We start from the raw sequence: 13,237 nt of genomic DNA, 5'->3' as shown, positions 1-13,237 counted from the left end.
CATCTTTAAATCAAATTACTTACATTTTACCAATATTACCTGAAAAAAGCCCCCAAAATTAAATTAAAAAATTTGAATAAAAAATTAATTATATATAATTGACATTTTAAATTGTAATATTATATATATATATAAAATCAGATGAAAATGAAACCATTTAAACCAAAGTCAATATTCCTTACCATTTATTATTAAAAGTTTTATGTTTACCTTTCAAGACATTCACGTACGCCATCATAATACAAACACGTTCACATTTCTAAAAGAACTACACAGTTCTGTTCAGGCCAGCACAGGTTTTATTCAGAAGGACTCTGTCAGGTTTGGCTTCACATGCAATCAGTATAGTACAACACCTCTCTTTAAAACATGTGTGCGTGTGTTTGTGCGTGTACATGTTTACATCATGTGAATGACTGAAGTGACACACAAAGTGCAAACCGTATCATGGGCACTAACCTGGACTAGACTACTAAAAAGGAGGCACTTCATTGGGTTTTTTTTTCTTCCTGAATGTAGTTAAAACTCACTTCAAGACTTGAATGAATCCAACAGTAGCCGTGTCCACAAAAACTGATTTTCTCTAGTGAGAAATTTCAGTTTTTACTTGCCAAATAAATACCAGTTCAGTTCCCTTATAGTTTGGTCATTGTTTTAAAGGCAAGTTCCCTTTAATGCAGCAATTATGTATCTGTCACAAGTTCATTTGACAAAGGAAATATTCATAAGCAATGCATTAACTCTCAGTCTGAGGAAAGGTTCATCATTCTTCGAAACTTCACAGATTTTAAAATTACTTCAGAGGGACAATAGAGAATTATAAACTTTCAAACCATCAGGCTTTCAATTTACAACCTTTTTGTTTAAATGACACTAATAATGCTAGTTTACTGGTTACTAGTTTACAGTTTAAGGTGGCAAACCTTTCCTTTGTTTCCACAGATCAAATGAACACTTACTTACCGATATAACATATAATATCAATTTACATCAGTCCCCCTTAATGATATAGAGTGCTAAAAACACAATGAATTATTATATAAATAATATGCACAGTTTACCTATGCATACATGGGGAAAATTCAGTAACATGACTATCATTTGTCAGAGTATCAACTAAATCACTATGGTAAAAAGTTTCCCCAATTTGGATCCACACCAAAGTGGCAAAATGACTATTCCCTGTAATGGTACAGTAAATAAAGTACTTCCGAACAAGCTGTTAACATTGGCCACAATTAAAAAAAAATAGGAGAAATGCATTAACACGAATCAGTTCTGGATTTCACCTGAAATTGACCTTGAATCATCACAACTATGTGGCGTATAGAGTCTAACCACAGCGAACAACAGCATGGCACTAAGTATACACAGAGATCAGCCCCCAAAACCAACAGACACACTGGTCCCGCTCAATGAATAGTTGATTGACCATGTGGTGTGCAGTGCAATTTATGTAACATGTCATGATACAGTGCAATAACCAGTTATTACACACATTTCAAATGAGAAGACTGAAATGTTAGAACCTGCACTAAGTATACACTTGAACCTTCAGAGGACATTTCTAGCGCGGTAAATTAATGGCATAACTGATGCATCGTTTGGTAAACACAAATGACGTGGCACTTAGCATACGTAAACGTGAAATAGCTTCAAGTCACCATTTTAATACACTTGATGTGTCTTGAGATGCGCTAATGAACGTTGAGGTGTATAAAAACCTTGGAATGGTATTGTAAATGATTCGTATTCCGTTCCCTCTTGAGTCACTCTGTTTGGTTACTGATAAACTACCATTAAGAAACACTACAAAACTATCACGGATTCTCTACGCAGGGATATAAATGTATTTAAGGGCAGTGTGTTTTGGATTCCCGTGATGTCTGTACAACAGAAATCCTGCACACTTTTTAAATTAGTACATTTACAGTTGGGAAAGATGGATGAAATGTTTTCCTACCAGTTGGAAACGGTATAAATAAGAGAAAACAGCTGCTGAGCCTATGGAAGTTCATGAGTCTGGTGTATTATGTGTGTGTGTGTGTGTGTGAAGGCTGAAGTGAAGTTTTACCAGTTTCAGTCTAGTAGTGGTTGATATCGGATGAAATGAAGGCATATTTAAACACCAAATCTGGAAGAAAAGCGGTTTTGTTGTAAAATGTAGAAGTGCTGTGGCATTCTTGCAGTGATTATGTGAATTATTAGATAATTCCACTTTGAGCTGCCGCAATACAAATTTAGCACATTTTTAAACGGTTTTCCACATCAGCAAAGTCTGAGTAGCTCAGATTAAAGAGTCCTGCAATGTCCTCCGATTTAATGCCAAATTGCCTATGAAAGCTGAAGTAACCAACAGTTTCAGTAAATCGGTTAAACGAGCCACTTGTGAATAATGTGATGAGATGAGAAGGACTCCCTGACTGATTTGTTGTGCTGTGATTGGCTGTGTATCTGCTGGTAGATGGCCTACCTACCCAAAGGCCATGCCCACTCAGATGGCTCCGCCTTTCACCACTGCCAACGGCCTTTACACACAGAGGAAGTGACCATACAGAGATACTTTCAGCTTACTTTTAGTGCCTGACAAACAGAGCAGATTAGATTCAGATAACGGACTTTGGTCTTAAAGGGATACTACCTAAAACTTCCTTCTTTTGGTCATCATTTGCTCACCCTCATGTCGTTCCAGATCCTGTTTCTTCTGTTGAACATCAAAGAAGATATTTTGAAGGATGTTGCGAACCAAACAGTGTTGGTTCCCATTGACTTCCATTGTTTTTTTGTGCAGTCAACCAAAACGATTTGGTTACCAACATTCTTAAAAATATCTTCTTTTATGTTCACCAGAAGAAGGAAAGTCATACAGGTTTGGAATGACATGAGGATGAGAAAATCATGACAAAATTCTCAATTTTGAGTGAACTATCCCTTTCAGTAGACTGGAAGAGACTGAAACTGCCAAACTGAGTTTGTTTTTCAGTGATATAACAAAATTTGCAAAATAGATAGGGGGAAACTATGTACAGCTTAACCGAGCTCCTATTTCCTTGTGCTTTTAGGCCTTTCGTCATTCTCTGAAGCGAAATATGGCAATGGCTGCTCAAATACGTGTCTTCTTGTAATAAGTGCTATCTTTGGCCTGAGAGTATGCAAGGCAATGCATATTTTGGGTTGAGGTTGGAGGTGTTACAAGTAGACGGAAAGAAAAAAGGGGGTAGGTAGGTATTGCGTGAGGGATGGAGGAGGAAACGAGAAAGTGTGTGTGTTTGTGAGTGCGCGTGTAGTCTCTTAAGTTCACTATATTAGCTTTCCTTTGCAAAAGAACATTTAAAAAGTCCCCTTCCCGTTCCCTGTGGAGGCCTGCCTTTGTCGATAAAATCCCCTGAATAATATGAGTTAATATTCTGTCATTGTCAGTGGCTCTTTACTGTTCCAGCAATCCTGAGGGAGCGTAAGGTGAAGGAATAAATGTTCTCCTTTCTGTCACAAAACGGATAAATAAAGGTCTTTAAACGGGAGCTTGTTTTGTCTCCTGTCCTCTCGGCGGGCAGTGGATGGATAGTGAGGGCCAAGGCAAGGAAAACGGACTCTTTCACGGTTTGTGACCGGTCTTTAAAGGGCAGGAGGAGTTCCTCACTCTCATTCTTTCCTCTCTTTGTCACGCTCACTCTCTTTTGTTCCCTGTAGTCCCGTAGCAAGCAATCTGTCCACTAGGGAGCAGAGTTTGACATGGAGTCAACGGAGTTGACGCTGGAAGACGAGACCCGGCTTTGAGCGATGGTCACCTCTGGATGCTGAAGGGTGACAGACAGAAATAGATCATGTCAGTGACGATGTATAAATGCTCTCTCACATATAGACGTGTACAATCAGGGGCCAAAATGAACACTCGCCAGCCGTGTTGGGGGTAACGCATGTTACGCAATCAGATATTTCTCCCATTTATTTTTTTACTTTCAAAACAACTGTAAAACTCTCCCTTTTCCTTGTTTTTCCAGAAATAGGGGCTAAATGAAAATAAATGTGCATGCTTTAATTCAGTCCAGTTGTACTGGTTATCATCAGTATGATTTTTTTCAAAAAAATTAAAATTCATACTTTGATTACTTATAAGTGACAGTAAAGACATTCATAATGTTAGAAGAGATTTCTATTTCAAATAAAGGTTGTTTTGAACTTTCTTTTCATCTGAGGATACTGAAAAAAGGATCACGTTTTCCACCAAAAATATTATGCTTGTTTTCAATATTAACAATAATAATAATGAATGTTTCTTGAGCAGCAAATCAGCATATCAGAATGATTTCTGAAGGATCATGTGACACTGAAGACTGGAGTAATGATGCTGAAAATTCAATTGTTCATCACAGGAATAAATTACATTTTAAAATATATTAAAATTGAAAACAGTTATTTCAGATTGTAATAATATTTCAATAATATTACAATTTTTTTCTGAATGTCTGATCAAATAAATCTTCTTGGTGAGCAGAGACTTACTTCAAAAAAATATTACTGACTCTTAAAAAGTAGTTTATGTGGTGTATTTCTTGCATCAAACCACCAAAATAAAAACAAAGAACAAAACCATAATTTTTGTGTTTGCGGTTAAATAATTCCACAATAAAACATACAGATTTAAATCAGATAAAACAAAGAAATGTATAATGAAGAGGAAACATTATTAATTCTAATTCTTAATTTCTAAAATCACTAATAAAATAAATCAAGTAAATCTGTTCATTTATCACGTGAACTCTTTTGTAGAGAGAGAAAAAAGAATAATTTTTAATAATGCAAAATACAAGCAAATGGACTCAAGAATTCTGAACCCCCTTTTGAGTTTTGATGTGGCCAAGCGTTATTTTTGGCTCCTGTGTAGAAAGCTTCAGCCCAATCGCTGCTGTTCTGCTCTACAGGTGTGAGCATGTGTGTCCTGATGGGGTGTTTGACCTGGTCTGTAGTTAACTATTGTGTTCTCTGGGGTGTTCCTCTGTGGTGGAGGTGGAGGAGATCCTCACATGTCTCCTAAAGATCCTGTCCAGCAGGCTACGCCGAGGAGGCTCGGGAGGCTGGTTCCAATCCAGGTCAGGGGGCCGCGTCCCCTGAGGCCCGAATACGTTAAGATCACTGAAGCACTCCGTCTCGATCATCTGTAGCAGAGAACAATAGAAAAGGAAGGAAAGAAACGAGACACAAAAGAGCAAGAGACACACAGACAGACACAGATTAACAAAGAGAGAGAAATGACAATGAGAAGGGCAAATCATCCTTATTTTTTGAACATCTTTACAGAACCTATAATTATGGTTCTGGATGCTGATTGGTCAATGCTGCCTTCCGGTCATGCTAATATACATTATTAACACTATTAACACACTGTACACCTAAAAGGTCAAGATGTTTTTTTTTTTACATTTTTTTATTTTGGTTTTCCACATGGAATGTTAAAGTGCCTCTATTATGGATTTTTGAAAATGACCTTTCATGCAGTGTGTAACAGCTCTAAGTGAATGAAAACATCCTGCAAAATTTTAAATCTGAAAGTGCACCGTGTAAAAGGTTATTGTCTCCCAAAAGAAAGAGTCGACTCTGAATCATTGAAACGAGTCGTTTTTTAAACAAATCCCAAGCCGTTTCATGTTGACCTCAACATGGAACATTAGCATATTGCCCGCCCACTTGTTCTTTTCATGTTGGTCTGAATGAAAATGCAAATTCATTCTTTGCCACTAGGTGCGCTTTTGGAGCAGTAAAATAGCGGTTTCCCTGGTAACGCTGTACACAAAGCAGCACTGCGCTTACAAACGCTGCTTTATCAGGCATTACAGGCTCATGGTGAAATGAAAATGAGACCAATCGGACCAATCACCGCAGATTAGCGTTACGCAAAGGATGGGTTTGGAAAAATGAATCGTTGAGCGAATCGTTTGAGAGTCGCTGAGCAAGTAAGGTAAAAAAAAATGCATATTATATAAGACAATGAAAGTGTTTTTTTGACCTTGCATGCATGTCAACCTGTTGTTGGGGACTCTCAAAACCAAAATATGAACCTTTCATTACCCATAATAGGGGCACTTTAACAACGATACCAGGTTGATTCCCCTAGTAAAAAGTGATATTTAAAATACATTTATTTCATACCAAGTATAGTTCAAATCTATTCATATAGTTCTTATAGTTCAAATCTAACATATATATGACATATCGCTCAAGACTTACTGATATAAAAATTGTAATAAAACTTTATTTGGAGTATCACTTGTGCACAATGCACATCTCTTAATATTAAGCCTAAAATGTCTTTTAATGTCAGTATTGATGAGGATTGTATGATCTTTAGATAATATCAGTCTTTAAATGCAAGATATTTAAAGTGTACCTGAAGTATACTTGCAATAGTTCCACTTTAGCCCAATCAAATATACTTTAGTACATCTTTAGTTGGACTTCAGAACTACTTCCACACAATTAAAGTGCATTAAGTACAAAATTAGTTGTTCCAATTTAGCAGACTTTAAGTATACCAGTTTAGTATACTAACAGTACAATTGCAGGGTATTTTTTATTAAGCACATAAATATGTAAAGATATTTGTAGTATACTTTTATTTTTCACAAGGTTCATTATTGTGGAATCTGAAAAAAGTGCCATGTTATTATGTTGGCAGCAGCTGGGATTTTAGCACAGCTTCGTACCTCATTTTGCCATGGGATGGAGACACTGCCAGTGGCAAACTTGGAGTAGAAATCATTGTCTGTTTGGTCCAGGTTGACACCCTTAACGGTGGAGAACTGCTCAATGTCCAGAACATCTTTACAGTAGACCGCCCTGGGCTATGAAATTAGCAAAGAGGGGAAACAAAAATGAAAAACAGAGCAATGAAAGAATTTTATAGAAGTTTATTTTTTGCCATGGAATAAAAAACAGAAAAGGTAATTGTGAGTTTTTAATCTTTTTTTCTTGCCATTCTGAGTTTATATCCTGCAATTCTGAGAGAAAAAGTTGTATGGCGAGTTTATAACGTGCAATCGTGAGATAAAAACTCAATTACTACAATTATCTTTTTATTTCATGAGCTTCCACAGAATTTAACTCTATAAAACCTACTGTATCGTATTTTATATGCACATTTCTATGGCCTCTAAATTATCAACATAATCAAAACTTTGCTTAAAAGTCTGTTGTACACTACCTACTACATGCCTTCTGTCATTTGATTGATATTTTATACTTTTTTAGCAAGTAAATGACTTTGTAATTATAATTGTTAAAAGGTTGCGGTTCACGTTTTTTTGCTCTGAAATCTTTATTGGTTTAAATAAAGTAAATGTACAGTAAAAATAACTTATGTTGTCCGTAATATTTCAAGATGAACATTTACTGGATGGAAGCAATCAAGGTTTACTTGATTATCCATACATAAGATTTTATTTATTTATTTAATTTTTTTTAGAAAAATCATGTTAAAATATGAGTTTCAAATATGATCCTTCAGGCTTTTGAGGAACATTTATTTGTTAATCTCTTAATCATCATTGTATGGCATTACATTATATGTTTTGCCCCCACAATAAAAACTACAGTGCTTTTATTAAAAAAAACTAAGCATATAAATATATTATTGGGATTTACAGAGTGACAACTGATATTAATATGTATTTTATGTAAGTAGACTGCTATACTGTTATGAAGATCTCACAATTTACAAGCCATCAGAATTTTATCGTACTTTCTGGTCATATAAATATTATCATCTGCACTGATTTTAATGTTTTTGCTCAGGTTGGGCCTCTGGATAAAACTGAGGTGTTTTTCTCCCCAAATATGAGCTCCATATTCTCACTATATCATACTATACGAGTCATAAAAGCCTGATGTATCAAATATGATACTCAAAAACATATGCAAACTTCATCGATTTAAAAAAAATATTTTGTCTACAGCTGCAATAGAATATTCAGATTTTTCTGACTGTTATTTCAGGCACATGAGAACAGGAACTCACATCAGGCACAAAGGAAGGTTCCAGAATGCCAGCCTCCAGCCTCTTGAAGTTGATGTTCTTGAAGAAGGGGTGGGCTTTGACTCCAGCTGCTCCGTCCGCCTGGCAGCCGAACCTCTGCTTGGGATCTTTGGCTAACAGCTGCGGGACAGAGAGCGGAGAGCAGCCAGTCAGACGTTAGGAACACAGGTTTATACATTCTTTAAGAGTGGAATGTAACCTATTACACCACAGCCGAAGCTGGTCAATGGCTTCCAAACACTACGAAAAAGAGTGCGTGTGCCAAATGAAGACATTTAAATGGGGCAAACATCCTAAAACTAGGGTCAGCAATCACAAACCAGACATCACAAAACCACACACAGGAACGAGTTAGGCTGGGATCTTTCGTGAGCTCGTATGTGGAGGCCATTTGCATGAGGACAAAGAATTTTAAATTCAAAACAGCTAAATGGATGGTTCACCCGAAAATTGTCATCGATCACTCATCCTCATGTCATTCTGATATTCATTTGACTTTAAATCTTCTGGTGAAACCAAAATAAGAACATCACATTTTCCATACCAGATTGAGCATGCAGTGAAGAGCAAAACAAGTACTCCACGCGATTCGTTACCTATTATAAAGTCATATGATAGTTTTGTGTGAAGACCAAAATTTATGTTACCCTCTGCTGAAACTCTCAAATCTAATTTTGTTTGGGGGCAATACATTTTTTTCATGTTTTTGAAAGAAATCTCTTCTGCTCACCAAGGCTGCATTTATTAGATCAGAAATACATTGCCAAATATTATTACAATTTAAGATTGAAAAGTTTTCTTGCAATATATTTTAAAATGTAATTTATTCCTGTGATGTTAAAGCTGAATTTTCAGCATCATTACTCCAGTCTTCAGTGTCACATGATCCTTCAGAAATCACTCTAACATGCTGATTTGCTGCTCAAGAAACATTTCTTATTATCAATGTTGAAAACAGTTTTGCAAACCATTATACCGTGATTTTTCATGATTCTTTGACGGACAGAATGTTCAAAACAAAATATTTGAAACAGCAACATTGTAAATGTGTTTACTCTCATTTTAATGAATTTAATGCCTTCTTGCTGAATAAAAGTATTAGTTTCTTACAATAGTTTCATAAAAGTGTGATTTTTATATAAATAATTACTACAATTATTGAACTGCATGAATAATTGCTTCCAACATTAAATAATTGGATTTTATATTACCCATGTACAAAATCAAATTGTTAAAATACTAATTGGAACATATTTACTTTTTATTATGTTGTCACTCTCTAAGATTAACACTTTATCACCTATAAAACTACATGTAAATTTGTTGTTTTTAACATTTATGTATTATACATCATATACATATTTATTTAACATCGTAAGGCCACATATTAACTTTAAAGTCCTAAGAATTCATTTTGTGAAATATTTATCTCAACTTTTCTCTGTCTCTGTTCACTTATACTGAAAAATAAAGTCATATGGGTTTGGAGCAACGTGAGGGTGAATAAGTGACAGATTTTTCATTTTTAGGGTGAAAGCCAGTCACATTGACACAACCCTAATAAAAGGCAACAGAGGTTCTTTACAATAAATTTTGATTACTAAACAATCCTGAACTGAGCTGGTCTCAGAGAGCTCATTATCAGCTTCTTTCCCAGCAGAAAACATGCACTACCAGCCAGAGAAATGAGCCAAACATACAGAATGGACTCAACTTTACCAGCTTTGTGCGCTCAATCAATGGGCTCTAAATCAGCTTCTATGGCGCGTTTGACTGAAGAGATAATGTAGCTTTGGGTACAAGCTCTTAGTTGTACACTGCTGTGTCATCTTGGATGTTGACCAGCATAGAAACTTCATGCTGTGTGTGTGTGTGTGTGTGTGTGTGTGTGTGTGTGTGTGTGTGTGGCCTCACCATCCTGCAGATGGCTTTGGTGTCTTCTGAAAACTTGTCGCTGTACTCCTCTTCCTCCTCTTGCACCCTCTTCTCCACCTCTTCTCTCTTCACTCGTTCTTTGCGAGCGCGGAAAGGCGATCGGCCAGCAGTCATCTCATAGATCAGACAACCCAATCCCCACCAGTCCGGACTCATGCTATACCGCTCGTTATTGATCACCTCTGGAGCTGTCCGTCAATACAGTTTGAGTTCATCAATCAATAAACAACATTTGAATGTTTCATATTGCTATGAATAGATATCTAACAGGACTGATCGGTGCAGCTACAAACAAATATTTTTCAATAGATACACTAGCATTCAAAGGTTTGGGTCTGTAAGTTTCTGTGGAAGTTTCTGCTCACCAATGCTGCATTTATTTGATTAAAAATACTGTAAAATAGTAATATTTTTGCAATGAAAAATATTTTCAGCATCATTACTCATTTTCAGTGTCACATGATCCTTCAGAAATCATTCTAATATGCTGATTTGCTGCTCAAGAAACATTTCTTATTATTATCGGTTTTGAAAATAGTTGTGCTGAATCATGTGAATTGTGTAAACCATTATACATTACTTTCAGGATTCTCTAAATCACAAATGAATTCGAAATAGAAATCTTTTGTAACAATTTAAGGGCATTTATTTAATGCATTATTACTGCATGCATCCTTTCTTTAAAATGTTAAATCCCCAGACTTTTGAATGGTACTGTATATCAAGAATTAATATTTGTTTATTGAATTCCAAAAAATACATTAAAAATTATGATTTGTTTACAAATGAGAGATGCTATTATGCTTAAATTGTACATTGCCAACAGAATTACTGTCAATATATAGTGGATATTCAACATATCTCCCAGTGCAAATCAGTGCAATTAAAGATCATTACCCATGTAGCCCACGGTTCCCACTCGGCCACGGATCTGTTCTCCATCAGGCACTTTAATGGCCAGCCCCAGGTCTGAGATCCGGATATGACCTTTAGGAATAAATGCATAATGCATTTATTGTTGCATTTCACAATTTAACGAAATGTAACTCACTGAACATAAAAGTGTGATCAGTACAATGCAATTCCATATTTAGCTCACTTGAAGGAAAAATTGATTTGACTTACCATTATCATCTAAAAGTATATTCTCTGGTTTTAAATCCCTAGAATGATAGAAAGCAACATACATAAAAATGACTTAACCATATAATTTCATCATCACTTTATGAGGCTGGGGGCATTTGAGGATGTAGAGCTGCACACCTGTAGACGATAGACTCTCTGTGCAGGTGCTCGAGACCGCAGCAGATCTCAGCAGCGTAGAACTGCACACGCTCCTTCTCAAAGCCTGGGGTTCCCATGTTATAGATGTGAAACTTCAGATCACCACCGTTCATTATGGTCAGCACCAGACACAGGGCATCTTTGGTCTCATACGCGTACGCTAAACTAACCTGAGAGCCAGAGAAACGAGAACGATCAGAATATTTCCGTTTTGAAAAATACAAGCCTTTATTAAATTTAAAAAAAATGGGAGGGAGACAGGAAGGCACTGAGGAATATGCATTTGAGCCTGTCTTGTCTGGCCACTTGTGACTGAATCGCAAAAGATGTTTATACCAGGTGTAAACTAAGCCAGAGGAAAGGAGATGAAAGATCACAGGTAAATGAATGAATCCACTTACCACAAACCTGCTGTTGACCTTCTCCAGAATCTGTTTCTCATTTAGAGCCATTGCCTCCCCCTTCCTCTTCTTTATCCTTTTCTTCTCCAGCTTTTTGCAGGCATACATTTTACCTGTGGCTCTCACCTGGCATGCACACACCTGCGCACAGATGGACATATATTATCATACACAAAAAGTTACCTGCTGCCTAAATTGCATGTGCGAAAAAAATTGTCCATTGTCAATAGCATAGAGACGTGTAAAGCACAGCTCACACAGAAGTCAGTTTCTAACCAAGCAGCTTTGTGTTGGTCAGCACAGAGTGCATTTTCATTAAAAGTTCCATTCACACCAAGAACGATAAATATAAATATAAAATTGTTCTGAATTTAAGAGAATCCCTTACGAAAATTAACCATGGTTTTATCACACAAAAAAAACATGGTTAACAGTGGTTTTGCTACACTGACCACAGTTTAACCATGGCATTTGTAATACGACTGTGGTTATACAAATGGTAGTCAATACACCAAAAACCATGGTTACTTCATTATTACTATAATAAAACCATGGTTAATTTTCATAAGGGATAGCATAGTCCGCAACACAACTGTAACAAAATAGATGAACAATATCGTCCAGATAATAAAAGAAAAACACTGACAGCCAATCAGATTCCTTTAAAATTTAAAGGAGTTGTGCATTTAAACTAGACAGATAAACTCATCGCCGAGGTCTAGAAAAACCACCCACAAGTCAAACCACCTTTTCAAAGATCTTTTATTGAAAATTAATATCTGCAAAACAATTGGTTATGAATTAATGGAGAGTAGTTCATTATGACAGGCTAGCAAACTGTTTAAAATAAAACAAAGTTACCTCAGGTATCCTGCAATAGTTTCGACAACATTGTCTTGCCTTCTTTGTAAAAGACTATAGTTTAAACTAGCCACTTGGTTCGAAAGTGACTTCTGTGGGAGTTATGCTTCATACATAGGGTTGCCAACTGTCCCGTATTAGCCGGGACGTCCTGTATTTTGGGCCTAATTGATTTCTCCCGTACGTGACTTCCCTTGTCCCGTTTTTTGACTGCTACGCTGATCTAACCACTGACTGATACAACAGCAGCAGTGCTGATCACTTGAGAATGATCACCGACACCTGTCATCATCCAATCACAGCCCCCCTCACGCAGTATACGTTAAGTAAATCAGAAATCTTGAACAAAGGCTGAGGAACCCTCTGATGGCTGGTTGCTCCTGCCTCACAGCAAGCGGTGCTCGTGCTAATGCCAATACCGTCCGTGTTTTCAGTAAATCAGTTTTGGTGAATACAAACTACGTGATTATATATATATATATATATATATATATATACATATATATATATATATATATACATATACATATATATATATATATACATATAAAGTAGACAAAGTGTATTTTAGAGCCACTAGAAAATTGGACCCCAAAATTCTTATTACTGTAGTGCCAACAAATTATTCAAAATTATTTTCTGAATGGCTGCATTTATTTTATCTAATTACAGTAAAAACAGTAATATTTTGAAAAATTATTACAATTTTAAAATAGATGTTTTCTAT

At 36.1% G+C, this 13,237-nt stretch overlaps 1 protein-coding gene across 2 annotated transcripts in view; it reads right to left on the bottom strand.

Moving 5' to 3' along the window:
* Positions 1 to 2,874: 2,874 nt before the first annotated feature.
* Positions 2,875 to 13,237, bottom strand: part of LOC107691567 (G protein-coupled receptor kinase 5-like) — a 55,800-nt gene continuing 45,437 nt past the window's right edge. The window contains exons 8-16 of one of the 2 annotated variants that reach the window (XM_016490221.1): positions 11,650 to 11,790; positions 11,228 to 11,418; positions 11,090 to 11,127; positions 10,862 to 10,951; positions 9,944 to 10,152; positions 8,012 to 8,149; positions 6,702 to 6,839; positions 5,025 to 5,156; positions 2,875 to 3,797 (exon numbers count right to left, since the gene is read on the bottom strand). In XM_016490221.1, coding sequence (XP_016345707.1) covers positions 3,714 to 3,797; positions 5,025 to 5,156; positions 6,702 to 6,839; positions 8,012 to 8,149; positions 9,944 to 10,152; positions 10,862 to 10,951; positions 11,090 to 11,127; positions 11,228 to 11,418; positions 11,650 to 11,790 — 1,161 coding nt within the window. In that variant the 3' untranslated portion in view covers positions 2,875 to 3,713. Of the gene's footprint in view, positions 3,798 to 4,956; positions 5,157 to 6,701; positions 6,840 to 8,011; positions 8,150 to 9,943; positions 10,153 to 10,861; positions 10,952 to 11,089; positions 11,128 to 11,227; positions 11,419 to 11,649; positions 11,791 to 13,237 lie in introns of both variants that reach the window. The other variant, XM_016490222.1, reaches the window with a different exon arrangement.

The sequence above is a fragment of the Sinocyclocheilus anshuiensis genome, unplaced genomic scaffold, assembly GCF_001515605.1.
Source record: "Sinocyclocheilus anshuiensis isolate Anshui unplaced genomic scaffold, SAMN03320099.WGS_v1.1 scaffold630, whole genome shotgun sequence".
NCBI lineage: Eukaryota > Metazoa > Chordata > Actinopteri > Cypriniformes > Cyprinidae > Sinocyclocheilus > Sinocyclocheilus anshuiensis.
Note: the sequence above shows the minus strand (reverse complement) of the source record. Positions and strands in the feature narration are given on the sequence as shown.